We start from the raw sequence: 22,354 nt of genomic DNA on the forward strand, positions 1-22,354 counted from the left end.
AAACCAAACAAAGAGAATGTCTGTAAGCATTTCTGGAGGGAAGACTCTACGCTAGCACTGGGGACAATTTTCCACAGATCTCATTTTTTGCAAATGTACCAAGTATATACATTGTCCTCCTTACTTGAGACCTTTTCAAGGATAAATACAGTGAATGTCCTGAAAGACATAATGTTCTCTATCTGACTGCAGGCTTGTTTAGTTCCCAGAGAAAGGAAGACATAAGTAATCGTTAGGCCTGTTACAGTTTTGACTTCCTGAAGCTCAGGGCTCTGTTTTAATTTTTAGAATTTCATATACATTCCTATACATATTTAGATTACTTTATCCTCCTTTCTCCTTCCAAATCCTTCTGTGTCTTCTGCTACTCCCTCTAAATTCATGGCCTCTTATTCTTAATTATTATTTTTACATATACACATATAAATTTATGAATACAGCCTGCTGAGTCCCTTTGGTATTTCTCATGTGTTTAGAACTGACTTCTTAGGATTAGATAACCCACCAGGGGCTCATTTTTAAATTCTCCTTCTCTTAGTTATTTAACTGCCCACAGCTCTTCATCTAGGAGTGAGTCCTTTTGAGAATTCCCCTATGCATACTGGCGTGCCAACGGGTGTTCAGATTTCAGGTCTTGCCTAGGCGACGGCATTGCTGACATTTCACAGGTGCAGGTTCCCTCTCATATGTAGAAGATACTTTCTCTCACAGTAGGTGCCATGGTTCTCTGGCTCTTTAATCTTTCTTCCATGTATCCTGAGCCCCAATTATATAGGCTTTGTTTGTATTGTAGACATTATCAATTGGGGCTAGGCACCCTATGGTCCAACTGTTCTCGCATTCTGACCACTTACAGTTTTCTGTGATGGTCTCTACTGCAAAAAGAAGCTGTTTTGATAAGAGCTGAGAGCTACACTTATCTGTGGGCATAAGAATAAGTATTCAGAATAGTTAGAAATTAAACTGGTTTAGCAAAGTGGCAGTGGTGGGTTCTCCTCCAGCATCCGATCTTACCAGGCACTGGTAGTGGCTAGGTTTAAAGTACTGGGCATGAACTCCCTCCTATCAGTGGGCTCAATGTCCAACTAGAAAGCCGTTGGTTACCTGCTGAACATAAGTGCCATTACTGCATCTTTCAGAATATTCTAGTCATTATGGGGATGTTATAACTGGACAGATCTACTGATTACTTTTCTCCCTTGGCGGCTTGCGTAGCTCCTTTAAATACTGAGAGCTAGTCCTCATGGAAGAGGGAGCTCTATGTCTCTTATGGAAGCCCTCTTTTGTACATCCTGAGCAAACACCAACCTGGCCTAAGAATGAGGGAACCAACATGAAAATGAAGCTCATGCTATTCTACTGTACTGAGAAATAAGGCTCTTTGTGTCTGACCAAACAATCTTGCATCATTTGGAAGAATCTATAAACATTGAAGCTAAATTTAAGAACTACAAGTAAGGTAACATTTCAGACTTTATATAGTTCAGCAAGGCAATTGTCCAATCCTTTTGAAAACGTAGCTTCTCTGTGTAGAAAAGGACCCATTAACCTAACTCTGCTGCAGGTAACTAAATATTCAGAGCATATTAATTCCCCTGTTGAACATTTATACTCACACCAAGAGGTTTTTAGTGCGGGCCCAGGTGATGAGTTATTGTATGCAGAGTGTGTGCTAAGATGAGCGCCACCACTGCTAAGATGAGCGCCACCACTGGCTCTATGATTCTCTTGGTTTACATTTTGCATTCTGATTTTTATGTATCATCTCCTTTCACTCAAGTATTTGAATCTTGGAAAAGGGACTTTGGCTTCAATTATTTTGAAAAACAAAACATGCTCTGCAAACTAAGGGTCAGATATGTGAGAAATTCTCCATGATGTCTTTCAAATTATAGCCAAATGGCATGGAATCCTAACACCATTGTGCTGAATACAAGAGTGTTTTATGTGCATGAATACATCATATCAAACTCATAATTGTGTATATTAAACCCTTATCAAATAAGTATTTAGTTTTAAAGGAAACAAACCCATCAAATGTAATTCTTCTTAACTGAGACAGTTACTTGTCTTGTTCTGTCTACAATCTTGGTGATCAGGAAACACTGCAATTCTAAGAGATTAGGAATAATACCACTTTCTTTATTTAATAAAGTAACTTTCTCTAAGAGCCTTGTATCTCATATTTAATCACTGTAGTTTCATAACTTCTGGAGGTAAATTCAGGTATTACCCAATTTACAGACCAGAACATTAAACTATGCAGAGTTATAAGGCATTTACCTAACAAAGGACTTGGTTCCAAAATATTGCAAAGAATATGCCTGCAAATCAGTAGGAAAAGGCCAAGCCACTCAATATGAGACTTTCTAGGTTCTTTAGAAGAGAATTCCTAAATGGTCAACAGACACAGGAAGCAGTTTGCTCAACGCACTAGCAATCAGAGAAATAAAACTTAAAATTACAATAAAATACTGTTTATTTCCATCTCCTGACTACTTCAGGATAAAAGAAGTAGTAGAGGTAGAGTAATATCAAGTGTTCCAGGAAGTGTCAACTACATATGGGAATGCAAACAGGAAGATTACTTCAAATTGTTTTTGAGTAAAATTGAAAATCCATAAAAATGTTCTATGCTTTATCCCTAGTTTCTTGTATAATTCAGTACACAACTGTGTACTCAAGATTGTGAAAAACATGCTAGATAAAACTCCAAGGTGTTTCCTACAGTGCGAACGTTCAGTGATCTGTTGCCGGTTCTCTAGGTCTTTTCCTTTGTTTTTAACATGTGTGACTTCCTACCAGATCACAGACACCTGTACTCATGATACTCTCTGTAACGGAACTGCATGTCTCTTCCTGATACCAACTGGGGAAATTCTAGCCTCTCTCTCTGTAACGGTTATTTGGAAATAGGCCTTTGGCTGATATGAGGACAGAGCTCCTAATCTGGTGGAACTAGTGTCCTTGTTAGAGCCACCAGAAACCTTTATTTCTCTTGCTCCTCAACCAAGTGAGAACATGACAAGAAAGCAGTGGTTGGCCAGGTAGGAAAAAAGGCCGTAAGAACAGTCCGACTCCCTGTAATCTTGACTCCTAACTGCTGGAGATGTAGACAAAACACATAGCGACAACCCCGCTCCCCCCTTTAAGCTACCAGCTAATGGTGTTTTATCACAGCAGCCTGAACTAAGACAATCCTCTGTCTGTAGCATCCGTCCTCCACATTCCCCGTGTCCTTTTACAAAGCATTAATTACATTAACTGGTCTGTGGCCATACCACCTTGAATACACCAAATCTCAACGGATTTGCATAAACAGTAAATCACATTTTCTTGGCTTAATACCCTTTCTGGATTTGGCTGTTTGTTTTTAACACGGTAAAGAGCGAGGGGTCTTGGTGTTCCTCTGTAGCACACCAGTTTTTCTATACATGTTATGCATATGAACAGTATGCACTTTCTCACCTGGCTAACCTGGCTTTGCAAGTAGACTCTTCTGGCATTCAGATCTTCAAAGGGTAATGGTCTTATGTCAGAGCCTTTGTAAGGATCACTAGTAACAACTGTCTCTTGCTGGAAAAGGTGATCTTTCACCAGGGAACGGGAAGTGTCCTCTTCGGTTGTCTGGTGGGAACAACATCAACAAAGAAAGACATTTTAGCACAATTCGTAATCTATGCCATTACCATCATTATGAAAGGCAATTCCCTGAACTCAAAGTACATGATAAGTAGATATTTATAGCACAAACTTCATAAACAAAATGGACCTTCTTATTAAAAATAACTTAGAAGAAATGAAATGCTGCTGTTCTATAGAAACCTAATGATGAAACCTTTAATTATATGGAGAATAATACAAATACATGGAAGATGAAGAAATTAGGAGGAAAATATAGATAAATATAACAACTCGTAGGTTAAAAATAAAAAGCACACACAGTAGTCTATGATCATACTGAATGAAGTATGAGCCTGAACTTGCTGATGGCTTTCAGATATTTAAAGAATCTATCACCACAGACTTAGGTGGGGGAATATACCCCCTTAGTCATTTAAGATAGCATTTCAAAATGTCACAAACAAAAATATCTATAAAATGAATGTTACATAAGTGAAATGCAACACACTATAAATCCTAGGTTTTTCCATTTCTTTGCAGTGTGGATTATACTATTTCCTATTATTTCCATTAATGTGCAATTATTTGAGAAGAGAATTTGACAATCAAGTAGAAATAGATGAGTACTTTCACTGGCTCAAGTCATTACCCAAATTATTCTAAAATAATTTGGAATAATCATTATGTTTTTTTCTAAAGGTTTATTTATTAATTATTATGTATAAAGGCATGTACACCTGCAGGCCAGAAGAGGGCACCAGAGCACATTATAGATGGTTGTGAGCCACCAAGTAGTTGCTGGGAATTAAATTCAGGACCTTTGGAAGAGCAGTCAGTGCTCTTAACCTCTGAACCATCTCTCCAGCCCTTAAGGAGGTTTAAAAGAGATTGCTAATGCTACTTCGAAAATAAACAAGTAAATTACAAAAACTAATATTTTTTAAATTTATAAATAAAATTCTTATTTTTGCTCTGTAATCGCATAGTCTCCAGCTATTAATTTCTCGAGAACTCACTTTTCTAAATTACACACTATTGTAACATCTAATGAAGCCACTTAAGAGTGAAAAGCAGTCATTACAAAAGGAATCAAGCAATTAAAGTCTAAAATACACATGAGGACCTACTGCCAAGAAAAGCCAGCCATGTCAAAGCCAGTTAACTCATACTGTGACCTAATTTTCTTAAAATTTGTCCCAAAATATTGTGACAATTAATGCTAAATTATTGAAAGGAAGTTGGCTAAACACTGTTACACAGTAAACATTTTAAAAATTAGAAAGAACAAAAAAGGAAAAAAACAGAAAAAGGAGACCTGTTTATTTGTTGGAGATCAAAAACAAACCACCCAAATCCCCACAAACTGAATCTAAGACAACGTAAAAAGCAAATGGTTAAGAGAAAGGACACTGGAGGTTTTTATTCACTCCGTAAGATAGTATATAAAATTTAAGTGGTCAACATTTTATTAAAAAATTGGTTATAGTATCAGCCTTAGACCTAGTTGGGATACTTAAAAGATAAAAACTGAAATAAGAACGAGTTGTAGCAGCAATAGTAATGGTAAGTTAACTATAGGATTAATAGCACTTTGATTAGGTTGTCTTACTAAAGTATAGCCTAATTTAGGAATTCTAAATTAAAGCCGGGCATGTAGCTCAGGGTACTAGAGCTTGCATAGCACGGGCAACACCCTGGGTTCCATCCCCAACAGTGCAAGAAAGCAACAAAATTTTCATCCCGAACAAGAAGCTTTATTTAAAATAAGTATCTGATCAAACACAAAATGGTTATGTAAGTCCAGTATTATTGTGATGACTTGGGTAGAATTCTGTATTTCTGTTCTGTGAGTTGAGCAACAATTTATAAGTATACACTTAAATGGTTCTTAGCCAGTTAAAAAATAAAAACCTGAAGTATCACTTTATGAGAAATGACCAAACAAGTGTCTGAAAAGTATTATGCATATAAGGTATAATAAAGCATGTATTACTTATATATTATGAAAATCAAGCTAACATTTGAGACAAGGCTGAACCAGAAGAAAAGCTTTTTTATGTTGTTAATTCTCTAAAAAACCAGGGTTATACTTTCCCCCTTGGTTTTGACATATAATCATGTAAAAAAAAAAAAATCTCTACCAGTGAACCAGTCACTTTTTAAAAGCACAGTGTGTCTTTTCCTTTTCACTTGACATAACATAATGCAATAATCTACACCGTGGTCTGAGTGAGTTTTCCCAATTGAGGCAGAGTAACTATGTCTGTAAAACAGCTTTCTACACAGGTGAGCCGACCCATCCACCTTCTAATCTACTTCCTCTTCTCAATGCCCACGGTGTGACCAGAAGTCCCCGATATCTTTCCTGTCTATCTCACGTTAGTGTGACTCAAACTCACCTTCATTCAGATAATTTCTCATGAAGATTTGGTTTTTATCTTATAGTCCTACCTATAGTCAACTACCAAGGCTGTAAGAGATAGGCACACAGTAGCAAGGAGAGGATGAGAATCCCCCAAAACGCTGCTCAGGTAAGTAATGGCTAGCCCAAAGATATGCACTGGGAAAGAAACAACTGTTCAACAAGGTTCAACTTTATCTTATAATGAAAAGAAATGTACTGCATTGCACTTGCTCAGGAAATTTCATCCTTTAAGTTACCACAAATCAGTTTTAAACGTATGGCTAGATGATATCCAAAAGTAAAAGTTACATGCTCAGATTTGGTCACCTTACAAAGTACAAAAAACATTTCCACAATTCTTTCACCTTAACATAATCACAAACATTCTTAGATAGTGTTTCTAATTCCAGTTCATTTTAGATTTGGCCACAATCAACTATTCTGTTCAACAGATCTCCTCAGGTGTTTTTTATGATTAAAAATAATCTAATACCTTCACACTCTTCCCCCCACTCCTTTTCTTTTCTTTTGGTAACAGGGTCTCACTAAATATGTAGCCCTGGCTGTTCTGGAACTCACTGTGTCATCTAGGCCGGCCTTAAACTCATGAAGATCTGTCAGCCTAGTATACTATATTCTGCTTAAGCCAACTCAACAAGGTCATTATGATCAAACAGCAAGGAGGAAGCATAAAAAGGTCAAGACATAGTATCTGGCAAAACAAACAAACAAACAAAAATAATAGTACAGAAAAATCAGTCCATGTCCAGGCTTACATAACTGAACAGTTGAATGAAAAGTAAATTTGGTTTAAAGGTGCTTCTAAATGTGTAGAGATTATTTACTGTTTGTAGATTTTACTTTTGAGACAAAAAACAGCAGTTCCACAGTTCTTGCTAACTACACAAATCTTCATATAACCCTTTCCAGTAAACCTATTTCTAGGATTCTACCCCAAGATTATACTTTACTTGAACTTGAACAAAGGGCTGCAGACTGTTGTTTCAGAGGACCTGAGTTCAATTTCCAGCACTTACATACATGGCAGCTCAAAATTGTCTGTAACTCCAGTTGTAGGGGATCTAACATCCTCACACAGACATACACGTAAGCAAAACACTAATTAAAAGAAAATAAATAGATAAATAAATCTGGAAAAACAAAAACTTGAACAAAAAAATGTATGTGAAGTATTAGTGATAAAATGCCACCTAACAAGCTTCAGAAACTTTTAGAGCTGTGTGGTGTTAGTTCTGTGTTCAGAACATGGAAACACTTGCCTAGCTCCTGGAAATAGAGCCTTATTAAAAGTAAAGCCTTTCAACATCAGCACATCAATAATTCATCTTCCACAGTCTGAAGATTATCTTAGACAATAAATGAAAGCCTTCTCGTGTGTTTCTCAACAGTGAGGAGAACACACGAGACTTTTAACTTCTAGCCAGTTGGTCTTCTCTCTGTCCAGAAGCTTGCCACCTACGATCTTCCCTTTGTATAATCTCAAGCCTGTTGCGAGGCACAATTTGTGGTTATGTCAACTAACACTAGCAATGTTGTGTTATCTGGATGGAAAACATTACAAATGACACTGTGGCGCACGCCTTTAATCCCAGTACTCGGGAGGCAGAGGCAGTCGGATCGCTGTGAGTTCGAGGCCAGCCTGGTCTACAAAGTGAGTCCAGGACAGCCAAGGCTAACACAGAGAGATCCTGTCTCGAAAAACCAAAAAAAAAAAGACACTGAAATAAACACAAACTAGAATTAAGAAACAAAACAAAAGCAACTCCTCGGCCCCCAAAAAATCTTAAGTGCTTTACCTGAATAGTTGAAGAAAAGAAACCAAATAAAAGGACATGGTGGGGGTTTTTTGTTTTGTTTTGTTTTAATGTCTCAACTCTTTTTCTTTAAAAATCTTTTCTGTGTAACAACTGCTGGTGATCAGGACTATCATAGACACCAGAAGTAAAACTTGAGCAAAATAGGATTTTAAACCCAAATGATGGCCTGTTCTGAAGTCACTCAAAGATAGTTGAAAAAGAAAGGTAAGTGCTTCCCAGCAACTGAAAGACAGTCAACTGCTGAGAAGAGGGAGATTCTCCACCACCACACAATCCTGTCATCATGGCAGAGCGCTTAGTGTCTGCTGAATAAATCAGTGAATGATCAGGATGGAGATTTCTGCTCTCACATTTAATCCTTTGAAGATATTCATTTAAGTTTGACAAGTTTTACTTCTACTAGGCTGAAAGAATTAAATAAATGGGACCTCATGAGGCTGAGAAGCTTCTGTAAGGCAGGAGACACTGTCAAGAGAACAAAGCGACAGCCTACAGACTGGGAAAAGATCTTCACCAACCCCACGTCTGACAAAGGTCTAATATCCAAAATATATAAGGAACTCAAGAAATTAAATACCACCAAACCAAATAACCCAATCGAGAAATGGGGCATGGAACTAAACAGAGAATTCTCAACAGAGGAATATCAAAGGGCTGAGAAACACTTAAAGAAATGCTCAACCTCCTTAGTCATCAGGGAAATACAAATCAAAACAACTCTGAGATTCCATCTTACACCCATCAGAATGGCTAAGATCAAAAATTCAAGCGACACCACATGCTGGCGAGGATGTGGGGAGAGAGGAACACTCCTTCATTGTTGGTGGGAATGCAAACTAGTACAACCACTTTGGAAAGCTATCTGGTGCTATCTCAGAAAAATGGGAATAGGGCTTCCTCAAGACCCAGCTATTCCACTCCTTGGAATATACCCAGAAGATGCTCCAGCATACAACAGGGACATATGCTCAACCATGTTCATAGCAGCCTTATTCATAATAGCCAGAACATGGAAACAGCCTAAGTGTCCCTCAATAGAAGAATGGATAAAGAAACTGTGGTACATATACACTATGGAATACTATTCAGCTATTAAAAACAAGGACTTCCCGAAATTTGTGGATAAATGGATTGAGCTAGAAATGATCATAATGAGTGAGTTAACCCAGAAGCAGAAAGACTCAAATCGTATATACTCACTTATATCTGCATATTAGCCCAAGGGGCATGTCCCACGAAAGCCTTCACTTACCAGGAAACTGAGACAGAGGAGAGGACATTCTAGTGGGATTCTAGATGAGAGAATCATGGGAGAAAGGCAAAGTAGAAGGACCCAGAGGGTCCTAGAAGCCTACAAGTAGAACATTACGGTAGGCAGATTTGGGCATAGGGGTCCCGCTCAAACTAAGGCACCAGCCAAGGACAATACAGGCGGTAAACCTTAAACCCCTACCCAGATCTAGCCAATGGACGGAACACTCTCCACAGTAGAGTGGAGAGTGGGATATTACTTTCTCACATACTCTGGTGCCTCACCTTTGACCATGTCCCCTGGAGGGGGAGACCTGATGGCACTCAGAGGAAGGATAGCAGGTTACCAAGAAGAGACTTGATACCCTATGAACATATAGAGGGGGAGGTAATCCCCCTCAGGAACAGTCATAGGGGAGGGGAGTAAGGGGAAAATGGGAGGGAGGGAAGAATGGGAGGATACAAGGGAGGGGATAACCATTGAGATGTAACAAGAATAAATTAATAAAAAAAAAAAAGAAAGAAAAAAAAATGGGTTATAGTTTTATGCTTCTGAACTGCATCCTAGTTGTCTTTACAAATGATGGTTCAGAAACAACTTGTAAAAAATCGCAGGGGCCAGTAAGATAGCTGCGTGGGTAAAAGCACTTGCCGCCACGCCCGATGACAAGAGTTCAACCCATAGAACGCACATGGCGGAATAACTGACTGACTCCTGCACGTCCACTGTGGCACAGGTTCCCTATTACACACACGCACCGCCCCCTTCCAGATCATTCACTCTCTAAAACTCCGGCACATCACCAGATAAACTGTTCATTGTTAGCGTAAATTTAAGAATGTTCTCTTTTGCAGTTTCAATCCTGGACACTGACACTTAAAACAGTGTGCTATCTCAGGGCTGGAAAGACAGCTCAGTGGCTCAGAGCTCTGGTACTGTCTGTCACTCGTCCAGAGGAGCTGGTGTGAGGGTATCTATTCTAAGCACCTACACAGAGGCTCACAACCATCTGTGACTTCAGTTCTAAGGGATCTGACTCCCTCTTCTGCCCTCCTCATGTATTGCATGCATGCAGTGCAGACACACGAAACACCCACACACAAAAATACAAATAAGGATTCATTTCCTTTCAACTCATCTTAAAGAAGCTAGCTTCATTGCTCGCTATATACCGAAAGTCACCAGCTTAGAACAACTTCCATGTCATAACCTGAGTCAGAAAGTTGGGGACAACATAGATGTATTAAAGTAAATAATCTCTGCAAACTTAAAACTATTGTTAAGCCAAATGAATTCTTCATTGAATGTTCTTTTGCTGTAACTTTTTGGTATGTTGATACATGGTTGTCATCCTACTGTCTATATACTACTAACATTTCTAATTCCTTTTTCTGTAAACGTTCTTACCTGGTAAGTAGTGAATGTGTGTGATGTTAATTCTGTCAGTTTGCCAAGTTATGTATGTTGAGTGGTTTTTTGGATTTTTGTTTTGTTTTGTTTTTTAACACCATCTAAACTTTGCTTTGGACATGACTGCATTTAAATCACTATCTGGTAAGTTAAGAAGGTTTCCCTCAGTGTGAAAGGCCTCAATCACAAAAATGATGTCCTAAGAGAGAAAGGGTCTGGAAATCCAGCTTAACACCACAGCACAGATTTGTCCTAGCTCACAGGGTCCCAGTCTGCCCACTGTACGGAAGGATATCAGAACTGCAACTTCTAAAACTATGAGCAAACTCCATACAAAATCAGTAGTTCCGTAGAGGACCGAGGTAAATACGGAATCTTTGAAATTTGTGAATTACTTACATATGAATTCTAATGGTTTCTATAGATATAAACTCCCTTCAAGCCTAACTACTTACCTGTAAATCATCTTCTCCCTCAGCCTCACTTTTTGATGCTGGGCACCCTAAGAAAAGAAGTCAAAGTTAATTAAGTATTTCATTTACACATTTTTGCCTTATATTTTAGTATTAGAGATTCACTTCTAAATTGCCAAGCAACAGAGTCAAATACCAGACACTTGCACTTGTTCCTCTACTAGAATAAAAAAGTGACTGTCTCCATCATCTCTTTGCAAATTTCTGCTTTCTTTTCTTTTATAGCTAAGCAGAGTGGATGCATTACATGTCTTTGGTTGTTTAAATGATGTCAAAATATGATTAATTCAATTTTTCTAAATTGTCTGACCCAAAAAACACAAGTGTTCAGAAGAATATTTCAGTCACTTATGTTTAAAAAGAAGTCTGTCTTAATTTACTATGGGTAGTCAAGATACAACCGATTGACTTGTGCATATACATGTCTGCCTAAGCTTTTACGGGTTTGAAGAGTGTCTTTAGTTACAGTAAGTTAATGCAAAATATGGATGGTATAGAATGTACTGTTATGCTCTAGACACAGCTAGCATGAAACAGGCATGAGACGAAAAGAAACGAGACCTTTGTAAAAAGTGGTTTAGTTTATTCTTTGGGATAAAAAACAAAAAACAAAAAACTTAGTGACAGAAAATTAGTAAGTCCGTTAAAAGAGAGCACTGAAGATGATGATAGCCAATATTTAACAGGGCAGGCAGAATACTGCAATAGTAACCTGGTGAGGCGCATGTACATTTCCTCCATAAATACAAACTGGCATAACACTGTGGATCCAGTTTACTCCATCCTAAAAAAAGTATTCTCTTACAAGGGCATAAATATGGGCTGAAAAATCCATTCAAAATTTGAAATATATCACTTTAATCTTCGTAGCTATGAATAATATTTTTCTCTTTAAAATACTTGTTTTAGGCTGTGTGTGGTGGTGTACATCTTTAATCCCAGCACTCCAGAGGCAAAGGCAAGTGGATCTCTGAGTTCAAGGTCAGCCTGGTCTACAAAGCGAGTTCAGGACAGCCAAGGCCACACAGAGAAACCCTGTCTCAAAAAGCAAATGAAATTTGTTTTATAGAATTTACCTAAAAATTAGAATCAACTGGGGAACTTTAGAAAATATGCCAAAATTAATCAGCTTCAGACACTATTAAAACATACTTAGCAGGCCAGGCGGTCGTGGCACATGCCTTTAATCCCAGCACTTGAAAGGCAGAGGCAGGTGGATCGCTCTGAGTTCAAGGCCAGCCTGGTCTACAAAGTGAGTCCAGGACAGTCAAGGCTACACAGAGAAACCCAGTCTCAAAAACCAACCAAACAAAAAACAAAAAAGCAACCAAAAAAACATAATTAGCACTAAATATTTTCATGCTCATAACTGGTTTTCTCATAAATAGTTTATTTCTTCAAGTTTTCCATAAATGCCACCTTGTATTCCTCTACTCTCTGTCTGTGCGCATTTTTAGATTCAGTGTCACTAAATAGTCCAACCCAAGAAGATCTCGAGCTCTCAATGCCCTGCCTGCCTTACTCTTAGAAAGTGGTTTCCATTATTTAAAACCTTTCAAAGGACAGCAACTACTTGAGGTCAAAGTTTAAGAAAGAGGATATCTACTGTACCTATATCATGTGTAAATATTCAGAAAATGATCAAACAAAGCAACAAGCAACCTACCTTGAGAAATATCCTCTATAGCTCTTCGAATGCCTCGGTCAAAAGCCCTGGCATCAGCAGGACTCTGAAAGGTAAGGCCGAACTTCTTGTCATCAATCTTCCAGTGGTGAAATGTGGGAGTGACCTTATTATAGATGAGGTCTTTCTTAAGCATGCATTCCAAAACCACCTGTGAAAAGTCAGAGTGCCAAAGTTAATCAACATACAGAATGAATCTATGTAGCTCTTACACACTAAGAACTAAAAATATAACAAATAGTTTTAAATAAATTAAGGTCTTAATCATAATCTTCACAAAGTCAACTTGAAAAAAGGACTAAGAGAGAATCAGGAAGACCACACATGCTGTAAAGAGAATGCGTGTGTACTAAATTTTAATGTACTGTAATTTAAAAGGATAAACACAGCGCTGCATACAAAATTCCCAAGGAATATACTTAAAATTATTTTTTGAAAAGCCTCGGGAATAGACATAAGAGAAGTGGTATTAACAATTTAACTTGCAAAGCTCCCCCACCCCGGCCCTCTTCCTTGTGGTGGGGATCTGGCCTTGCACATGCTAGACAAGTACTTTCCATTAATCACATGGACGAGCCACTCCTTCCTAAATTTCTTGAGAGACCCATTACAGAAGCCGATCAAATATCTACTTGGCATTTTAGTAGCTGGGCTATAATTATTTTTTTTTTTTCACCTTTGAGATGAGGTCTCACTGAGTAGGATCTGCCTGACCTCACAGACTCTGCCTCTTAAGCGCTGGGATTAAAGGTGTGCGCCATCATTCCTGGCTCTGGTTATGTAACTTTTCAAAGCTCTGGCTTCCTCATTTTGAGAATATACAATACCCTATAATGAGTGAATAATAGTTTCATGTAATTTGTGGGGCAATGCAACTTTGTTTCTTTAGCTCCCCTTACCTCAGAAGTGGTTTTAGGGAAGTAAAAAATAATAGGTAGAATTCCTTTTCCCTTTTTACTTGGGGTTATCTATTTTTAACATCTTTTCTATACATTCTAATGTATAAAGCTTTTGTTTTATTTCACTTGTCTGTCTGTTTTTGCAGTGCTGGGAATTGCATTTATGTCCTCACATGCTGTGCAAGAAGTCTACCACTGAGCTACATGCCTAGCCCAACCGTTCTGTTTATCTTATTCTGAACTGTACCAAGGAGGCTATTATTTGATGCCCCATGGTTCTTTAATACTTGGGAGCCTTTCTAAAGACAATGCTGCTCTTCGTATGTAACACAGTAATCAAATTTAGCATGGAAGCAACATTTTATCTCAGTTGTAGTGCATATTCTAATTGTGTCCGACAATAACATTTTAATAATTTCTAGTACAGAGTCCATTCTAGGATCACACATGATAGGAAGCCTTTCATACGGGAGCTACTCTCAGCCTTTGTCTTCATGACAACCCACAGTATACTTTCTAGACATTAGCTGTTATTACTACTAAACAAAAGAAAATCAGCTAGCAATGGATCTAAATAATATAAAAAGTAAAATTACATATCTTGGTTATTTTAAGATTAATCAATAAGGCCAGAAGAAAGAAATTAAGAGCCCCTGAAATTAACACTCACAGTATACCCTACTGTACTGCTTCACACCAGCATAATGAGCTCAACCCAGTTTGCTTCCTAGTGTTTATTACTACTACCTGTGAAACACAACTCTCACAGGGACTAGGGACTCAGTTTTTCCCCAAATTTCTGACCCAGAGCAATATGTGATACCATTACATTCGCAAAGGCAACGGTGAGCGCTGAGCATCTTCTCACCACTGCCCTCTACTCCAGCCTCAGATAGGGCAACTATTCTGCATGTGAAGGGTTTTTAAAATAAAAAGTATAAACCTTGCTTCAATGTTTACAGTCTTCCCAAGCTAGGATCAAGACCAAAGTCCTTAACTCAACTCCATCTTTCTGAGAACCATTCTCATGTCCTACTCTCTTCTTTGTTCCTTTTAACAGATCTGACAATGACTCTGGAAAGACCGTGCAGTACAGGTCACTTTCTTTGCTTATATTATATTAACACGTTAAGATCTCAGTCATAATACATGCCGAAGAAAAGCCCTTCCTGACCCCTAGGCAAGATACAATCTGATAGTCTCTGACATTGTGATTTCAAATTGGTTATTTTATTAATATCTCCTTCCACTAAGTCTATAAAATGGGTGCTGTATTTTGCCATCATCGAATCCTCAATCCTTACAACAGAGGACCTTACATATCCAACACATGTGCACAGTTTCTTCATAGAAATCAGAGGTGTCTTATGTTTTTCACATCTCCATCCACCAGCTAGAAACTAGAAATTCTGACTGACATTGGAGGGTTGACTTAGGTTACTCACAGGCACTATCAGGCTACAGTCAACTTTTACAGGGTCTGGAGAGTCCAGGGAATAAACTTTTAGGAATTTTGGAAGTCTTTATTGAAAATACAGTAATAGAATCTTACAGTAAAAAAATAAATCACACTTAAAAACACTCAGAACTGGACCTTTTCTGATTATGGCTTCACTTCATGTCCTGTGTGTTCTCGGGGCAGTCCCTGTCCCGCGTGTCTAAATAACGGCGACTGCGCAAGACGCACTGCTCCTCACTTTTCAAATATTATATTCTAAGATGCTGTTTTGACTGCAATCAGGTGAGGGCAGAAGTATGCAAATGTCATAAACCATGATCCTTGTCCCATTATGAAGAGGAATTTCTGTATCATCAAACGAGGTATAAGATAGCTCTAGGATTCGGTATTAAAAATAATGAACATCTTTCCAGAGATATTTAATTTAGTATTTTGCTAAAGGTATTCCATGCTGATTTACTATTTGTTATACGACATTTTTTTCCAGAAATAGAAAAGAACCAAATTAAATTTTAGAGCTCAAGACGATACTATTGGTGATAATCACTATAATATTTGTACTGTAACTTATTCATAAACTGAGGAAATACTGTATTTTAGAAAAATGTTGAAGTGGATTGTTTGCAAACAGGAAGAACAAAAATTCAGTTTGTTTCCAATTATCTAACATGTTGCTATATCTTAATTTTAATGTCTGAAAATATTACAGAAATAGCTTTTCTGTTAGTTTCCAAAAATTAGTACTTTAACTATTTCCTCTTAGGTAAGATTCCAATGTGATCTACGTTACTGTCCACCACTAGTTTTCAAATGGTATCTTTTCAGAGATTCACAAAAAAGGAAGATGCTTTAGTGATGCACTTGAAAGTGTTCTGAAGAACGGAAAGGATAACAACAATGCGGTTTTGGACTCACATAAAAAGCTTACAGGAGAGTCTACCCAGAACCACGTAGACACTGAGTTCATGCAATATACCAACAGGTATAAGAGCAACATAAGCAACCAAGTATGAACCAGAGCTCAGTCTGCTTTTTTTCTAAAATTTTACCTACACATTAGAAATTAACTTGGTGATATTACACAGAAAGCTACTCTTTAGAAAAGGGTTACTATGGCAGTAGCTAATGGGAGTGTATGAGCAGTCAGTGAAATAGAAAGACAAGTTACCTATTTATTACCACTACCACCCACCCAAAACCTTTGTAGATAATCTTCAGTGTATGTCCCTAAGGACATTTTGTATTAAACAATAGTTACATAATTCTCAGACTCTATGTCCTAATTATAACAATTTATATCCCATTTAAATCACATAATAAATTACAAAGATGCTTCACATTTGACTCAAAGTAACATTAACCAAGGGAGAGAGTAGGTGAGGGAAGGGAAGAGCAGGGGAGAACATATAAGTATTGAAGCTTCTTTGTAAGAGAAGACGCTGTTAAAAAAAAATATCCTAGATGCAATTGCCAGACTTCACAAAAATAATTTTAAACCATAAATAGTTCTATTTGCTTATCAATTTGCTAATCACAAATGTAGTTATAGCTTAAAAGGCAGGGCCAGGAGATGGGTAAGTGGGTAAAAGTGTTTATGGCACAAGTGGGGGACCTGCACAGCAGTGCACATCTGCAATCCTAATGCACCTATTGTGGGCTAAGAAGCAGAGGCAAGACAATCTCTGGACGCTCTCAGGCCTGCAGTATTTAAAGCTACAACTATTAAGGCAATCTGTCTTAAATAAGGTAGACATCAAAGAGAGTGTTGTCTGACCTCTACAAATAGGTCTTAAGATGTGTGTGCCTGTACGTACGTGTATACACACACACACACACACACACACGGGGGGGGGGGGGACAGACAAGGACAGAGAGAAATTGTACATTTCAAATGTATCTCTGTCTACTTTTAATTAAAAACTCAATTTTTTTCCTATGATTAAGTAGTTTAGAAAAATGGGTGAATTTCAACAGGTCCCCACAGTAACCTCGACAAACATTAATGAGTTAGTGAGACAGAAACACACCACATATACAGTCTCATCATCACTTTCACCCAAAAAACTTAAGTTAATAAAGTATAAAAAGCTATTGTATATATTAACATGATATTAAACCAATGAAAATAACTATAAAGAATACTTTGCCAAAATGTTGTCAAGGACAACCCCTAACTGATGTCACTGACTCACTTAGAATGTGGCTGATTAACAGAGAACAAATCAAAATGCCTTGTTTTGAAATCATGTTACTATTTTTTTTTGACTCTTGATCATTAGCAAAAGTACTTATGTTAGAAAGTAAAAATCTATTATTCCTATTCTTCTGTTAAAGTTAAATAGATGCTAATTATAAAAACTATTATTGGGGGCTGGAGAGATGGCTCAGCGGTTAAGCGCACCATCTGTTCTTCCAGAGGTCCTGAGTTCAACTCTCAGCAACCATATGGTGGCTAATAGTCATCTATCATGAGATCTGGTGTCCTCTTCTGGTGTGCAGGTGTACATGCAGGCAGAACACTGTGTATGTAATAAATAAATACATCTTCAAAAAAAACTATTATTGAACTCTGGAATAAAAACTATTCTACTATCATTCATTTATTAAAATTCAACATTAAAGGAAAAGAAGAAAAACAAGGTCTCTGCTACTGGGCAGAGTTAAAAGAAAGTGGGGAAGGAGGGTACATTAGCTACTTTTCTCATTGTTGTGACAAAATGCCTGAGAAAGGTAACTGAAAAAAGAAAGGGTTGTTTTTTACTCAGTCTGAGTGGTAAGGGCACATCATGGCAGGGACAGCATGGTGACAGCAGCATGAGGCAGCTGGTCATACAAACTGAATCCATAGTCAGGAAGGAAGTAAAGGTGAATACTGGTTCCTTCATATTCAGTGTAGGTCCCTAGCACACAGGATGGGGTGCACATAGTCTGGATTTATTTTCCCTACTCCTCAATTAAACCTCTCTGGAAACATCCTCAAAAGGATCAGAAGTGCATTGTCTCGGTGATTCCAAATCTAGTCAGGTTGACAAAGACGACTACTCAACACATAAAGTTAGTGAGTATGAATGCTTTTAGCAAAGCGTCCAAAATAGCAATACTGAGTTATCAGAGACAGAACAAATAGCAATACAACACCAACACTTCCCAAAGCATGAGGAAAGATGTCGGAAAAGAATTTTGGTATAGTAGCTTGTTAGGTCGGCGGGCCTTGCACCCAAAAGAGTTGGGTCCTGTTCCATCTCTACCACTTACTCTCCAGCTTACTTTGAAGATGTAACTGAGATAACATACAAGGGACTGAGAGCAGTACTGAATTTGTGTTAACTGTCAATTGTATAGAATCTAGATTCACATGGGAGACAAGCCCTGAGCATGCTTGTGGCAAATTATCTTGATTACATTAATTGAGAAGATCTATTCCAATTGTGGATGGGGGCTGTGCCCTAGGCAGGGATCTTGGACCATATAAAATGGAGAAAGTGAGCAAAGAACTACTTCTTGAACCGTCAGAAAACAGGTTCAAAGTAGGAAAGGTAAATTTGGACAAGGCCATTAAAGTTTCATCTGCTACCCACAACTGGAAATGAATTCATGAAAGATGTTCTTTAAGATGTGTAACATTTAAGTGGATTTACTCACAACATAAAATATATCTTGATGAAGAATTACACAGACTGCACTCTCTAGAAAATAACCCAATTCTTTAGTGAACTAAACGACCGTTTCTAAATGCCTCAGGAATAAGGAGATCAGCATGAGAATCAGACAACTGGAAGAATCAAAAGGGAAACAACTACAAATAAGAGTGTAGGAAAGGGCACGAGGGAACTGACGCTGTGCACAAAGCCCTAGGGTTCAGGAGGACAGCAGTAGGGGAGGGAGCCAATGTGCGGCAACCAAGGCAGAATTTTTAAAATGAATCTGTAACATAAAAATTTTAGCAGATAAGAAAATCAGAAAACCAAAGAACTCAATGCCAAATGTACAAAATAAGCATCTCCTTTTTTTTTAAACAAAAAGAATTTAGAGATCTAAAAAGATAAGAGATTAGATGATGCTTCATAAATACAGTCCCTGTGAGGCTTCCTGCAGACAGGCGAGATCAGCACTTAGGATGCACACAGAAGGAAAGGGCTGTAGGACCTGCAACAACCTTGAGAAGAGAAGACAACATGGGGAGCACGCTCTCCTGGGTGTTGGTGCTGGTGTGCAGTGCAGTAAGCAGTGTGGGACTCAGACAGCATCTGCAGGAAGACTGGAAAAGAGCAAGAGAGAACCTACACAAACGTACTGACTCATCTTAAAGGAAGATAGAAAGGAGGAAGGCCAACCTTTCCAACAAATGCTGCAGAGGAAAAACAATTATAGACTTAACATCCTGCTGTAAACCAGAAGATCTTGATTTAAGTATCATATTAACTAAAAATTAGTCTGAAATGGATCACGGGTTTAAAATATAAACCACAAAACTAACATTAGCAGAACAAATGATAGGATATAGCCTCAGAATCCACAGGCAGAGAAGAATTTGTGGATTTCACACTAAAATAGTTGTCTATTAAAAGAAGAAAAAAAGAAAGAAAATTGATCTCTATCAAAATTTTAAGCTCTATCTAAGCTGTTAAAAAACGTGTACATAGCACATACTCCCACAAAGAACTAGTATGTAGAACACAGAATCAACACTGAAGTTCTATGAGGGGTGGGGGAAGCAATCTAGTGAGGAAATGGGCGAAACACAAGATACCTCTCCAAGAAAGGGCATTATTAGCTACTACAAAAATGCAAATTAAACCCACAATGACTTTTCTCTAGATATCTAATTACCTAAACTAACAAGTGCTGACAAGAATGCTGAGAACATTTAGGTACCTCTTGAGCAAAGCTAATACAGCATGGCCACTTGCAGCATTGAGTTTGGCAGCTTCTTATACCATTAAACAGATGACTACCACATATCCTAGCAAATGCATTGTTGATCATTTGTCCTAGAAAAAGTAACATGTTCACAAATAATCATAGTAGCCTTATCTATGAAATGGCCCAAGCTAAAAACAACCCAGTCAATGATTAAGGGACAACAAAACAAAATACCCTATTACTTACAAATTACAAAATACTAAAAGTAGAAAGGACAAACTCTTTTTTGTTGTTCTTTTTGAGACAGGGTTTCTCTGTGTATCCTTGGCTGTCCTGGAACTCACTCTGTAGACCAGGCTCGCCTCGAACTCAGAGAGATCTGCCTGCCTCTCCCTTGCTGAGTGCTAGGAGAAAGTACAAACTCTTAAGACAAGTTATGCTGAATCAAAACCAGATAATTATGAAAGGCTGCATATTCTACTTCCATAACACCATGGAAATTATAGAAATCATAGAAGATCCAGAGAACAAATTGGTGTTTGTCAGACTAAGAGGGATATGTATATGGCTATAAAATATCAGCAGAAAGGAGGAGTCACTGAACTATTTTGTGTCTCACCTGTGAATGTTAATGTATGCAACTAGACTCTACAGATCCAAATATAATAAACAATGACTAAGGATAAAACAGAATTTGGAAGGTGGTTGTCTTATGAATACTCTACTACAATGTAATAATACAGTTTTAGAAAATGTTATATATTACTGGGGAAAACTGGGAAGAGGATACACATAGGATCTCTTTGCATTAATTTTATAGCATTACTAATCTAAACTTACTTCAACAAAATTAAAATATCTATGGAACACATTCTAAATCAGATTTCATAAAAATGAGTTATCAAATTTTGCTGGCAGGTAAGAACAAGAAGCTATGTCCACAATAAAGGGTGGTTATCTCCAGGTAACAGCCAACACCATACTTCTATGTGCAACCAGAAAGTCTAGACATTCACAAAGAAAACAAGGATCTATAACCATCAGTAGCACCTCATATTGTTCAGAAAGTACATAAGGGGAAAAAATTGCAGGAATAACTTTAAAAGATTACAGGAATGATAAAAAAAGATGGTAATTTTTATGAATGTATAAAAAATTGAATATACATACCCCTATGGTTTAAAAATAAACCATTTTCAGTTCTCAAAGACTGAGCAAAAACACATCTTACAAGAAAGTAATAACTAATGAGGCCAACTAGTGTCAGCAAATTCTAAATTCTCTATATAGTTATAATAATAGAAGAAAGTATGTTTGCCTAAAAACAAACAAACAAATAAAAAAACCCACAGAAAAGCTCTAAGTAAATGGTTAAACACAGACAAGAGTGATATTAGTTAACCAGTCAACTGAACGTACGGGTAGTCAGGTTATAATTTAACGTCTAATAAAAGTAATGGAGAAAGCTAGGATGCAGCACCAATAATTTCAGTTGAAGATTTGTAGTTAGGAAGGCTACAGAAGTTTAATAGCCCAGGCAGAAGTATACATCAATGTTAAAATTCTTGCCCAATAAATATAAGGTCATGAATTCAATGCCCAACACCACAACAAGTGAAACAAGAAACAGTCAAAGAAGAGTAGAACATAACAGAATGAGACCTTGTATCAAACACCAGCATTAGGCACTAAAGAGAAAGATGAGGACAACATAACTATGAGGGTAACACACTGTATCAGTATAAATCAGTACAAAACAGTAGAATCCACTTAGTAACTAATGAATAGATTGGCAGTGTTCTGCCACAGAAATATGATGTGTTGGCTAAAGGAAGGTAAACATATGAAAGGTGAAGTTGTCTAAAAGAGGAAAGAAACAAAGGCAGCCAGAAGGGTAACTGGTAATTCCCAATTTTAACTTTAAAGAACCAGGTACCACAGGGCTCCAAAAGACAGCAAACAGTAATGGGTATCAGGCAGGGTTTTTTTTTTTTCCTCCTCAAGGAATATTGGCTGTGTTAAAGAAATAACTGCTGTAAAATTACTGCTGAAAGAAAGGCATACACTTATGAGTTTTGTCCAGAAAGATAATAAAGGTATAACTTATTCTTTACCTATGGACCAACCCTGAATATACAAGTAAGTGTGCACTGGTTGAACACTGCTGGCATTTGTCCCAATTTCAATTATTCACGGGAAAATATTCACGCAATTCTAATTTTGGCTTATGGCAACAGAATAGAAGTCTGCTCTCTCCCATTACTTGGGGACAAGCATCTATGTGCTTGGTGCATGCCTGGTGCACAAGGTCAGAAAGAGGGCACTCGATCCCCTGGAACTACAGATGGCTCAGAGCTGCCATGTGGGTTCCAGCAACCAAACCTGAGTCCTCTGAAAGGGCAGCCAGCGCTCTTAACCCCAGAGGAGTTAGTTTCACACTGGTAAGAG

General features: G+C 37.7%; 1 protein-coding gene across 1 annotated transcript in view; it reads right to left on the reverse strand.

Moving 5' to 3' along the window:
- The window catches only part of SPRED1 (sprouty related EVH1 domain containing 1), a 75,782-nt gene that overhangs the window by 11,208 nt on the left and 42,220 nt on the right, over window positions 1–22,354 (reverse strand). The window contains exons 3-5 of the mRNA XM_084775920.1: window positions 12,668–12,836; window positions 10,984–11,030; window positions 3,469–3,627 (exon numbers count right to left, since the gene is read on the reverse strand). Coding sequence (XP_084632046.1) covers window positions 3,469–3,627; window positions 10,984–11,030; window positions 12,668–12,836 — 375 coding nt within the window. The remainder of the gene's footprint in view (window positions 1–3,468; window positions 3,628–10,983; window positions 11,031–12,667; window positions 12,837–22,354) is intronic.

Source organism: Acomys minous, assembly GCF_964271855.1.
Source record: "Acomys minous genome assembly, chromosome: 3".
In the NCBI taxonomy this organism is placed as follows: Eukaryota; Metazoa; Chordata; class Mammalia; order Rodentia; family Muridae; genus Acomys; species Acomys minous.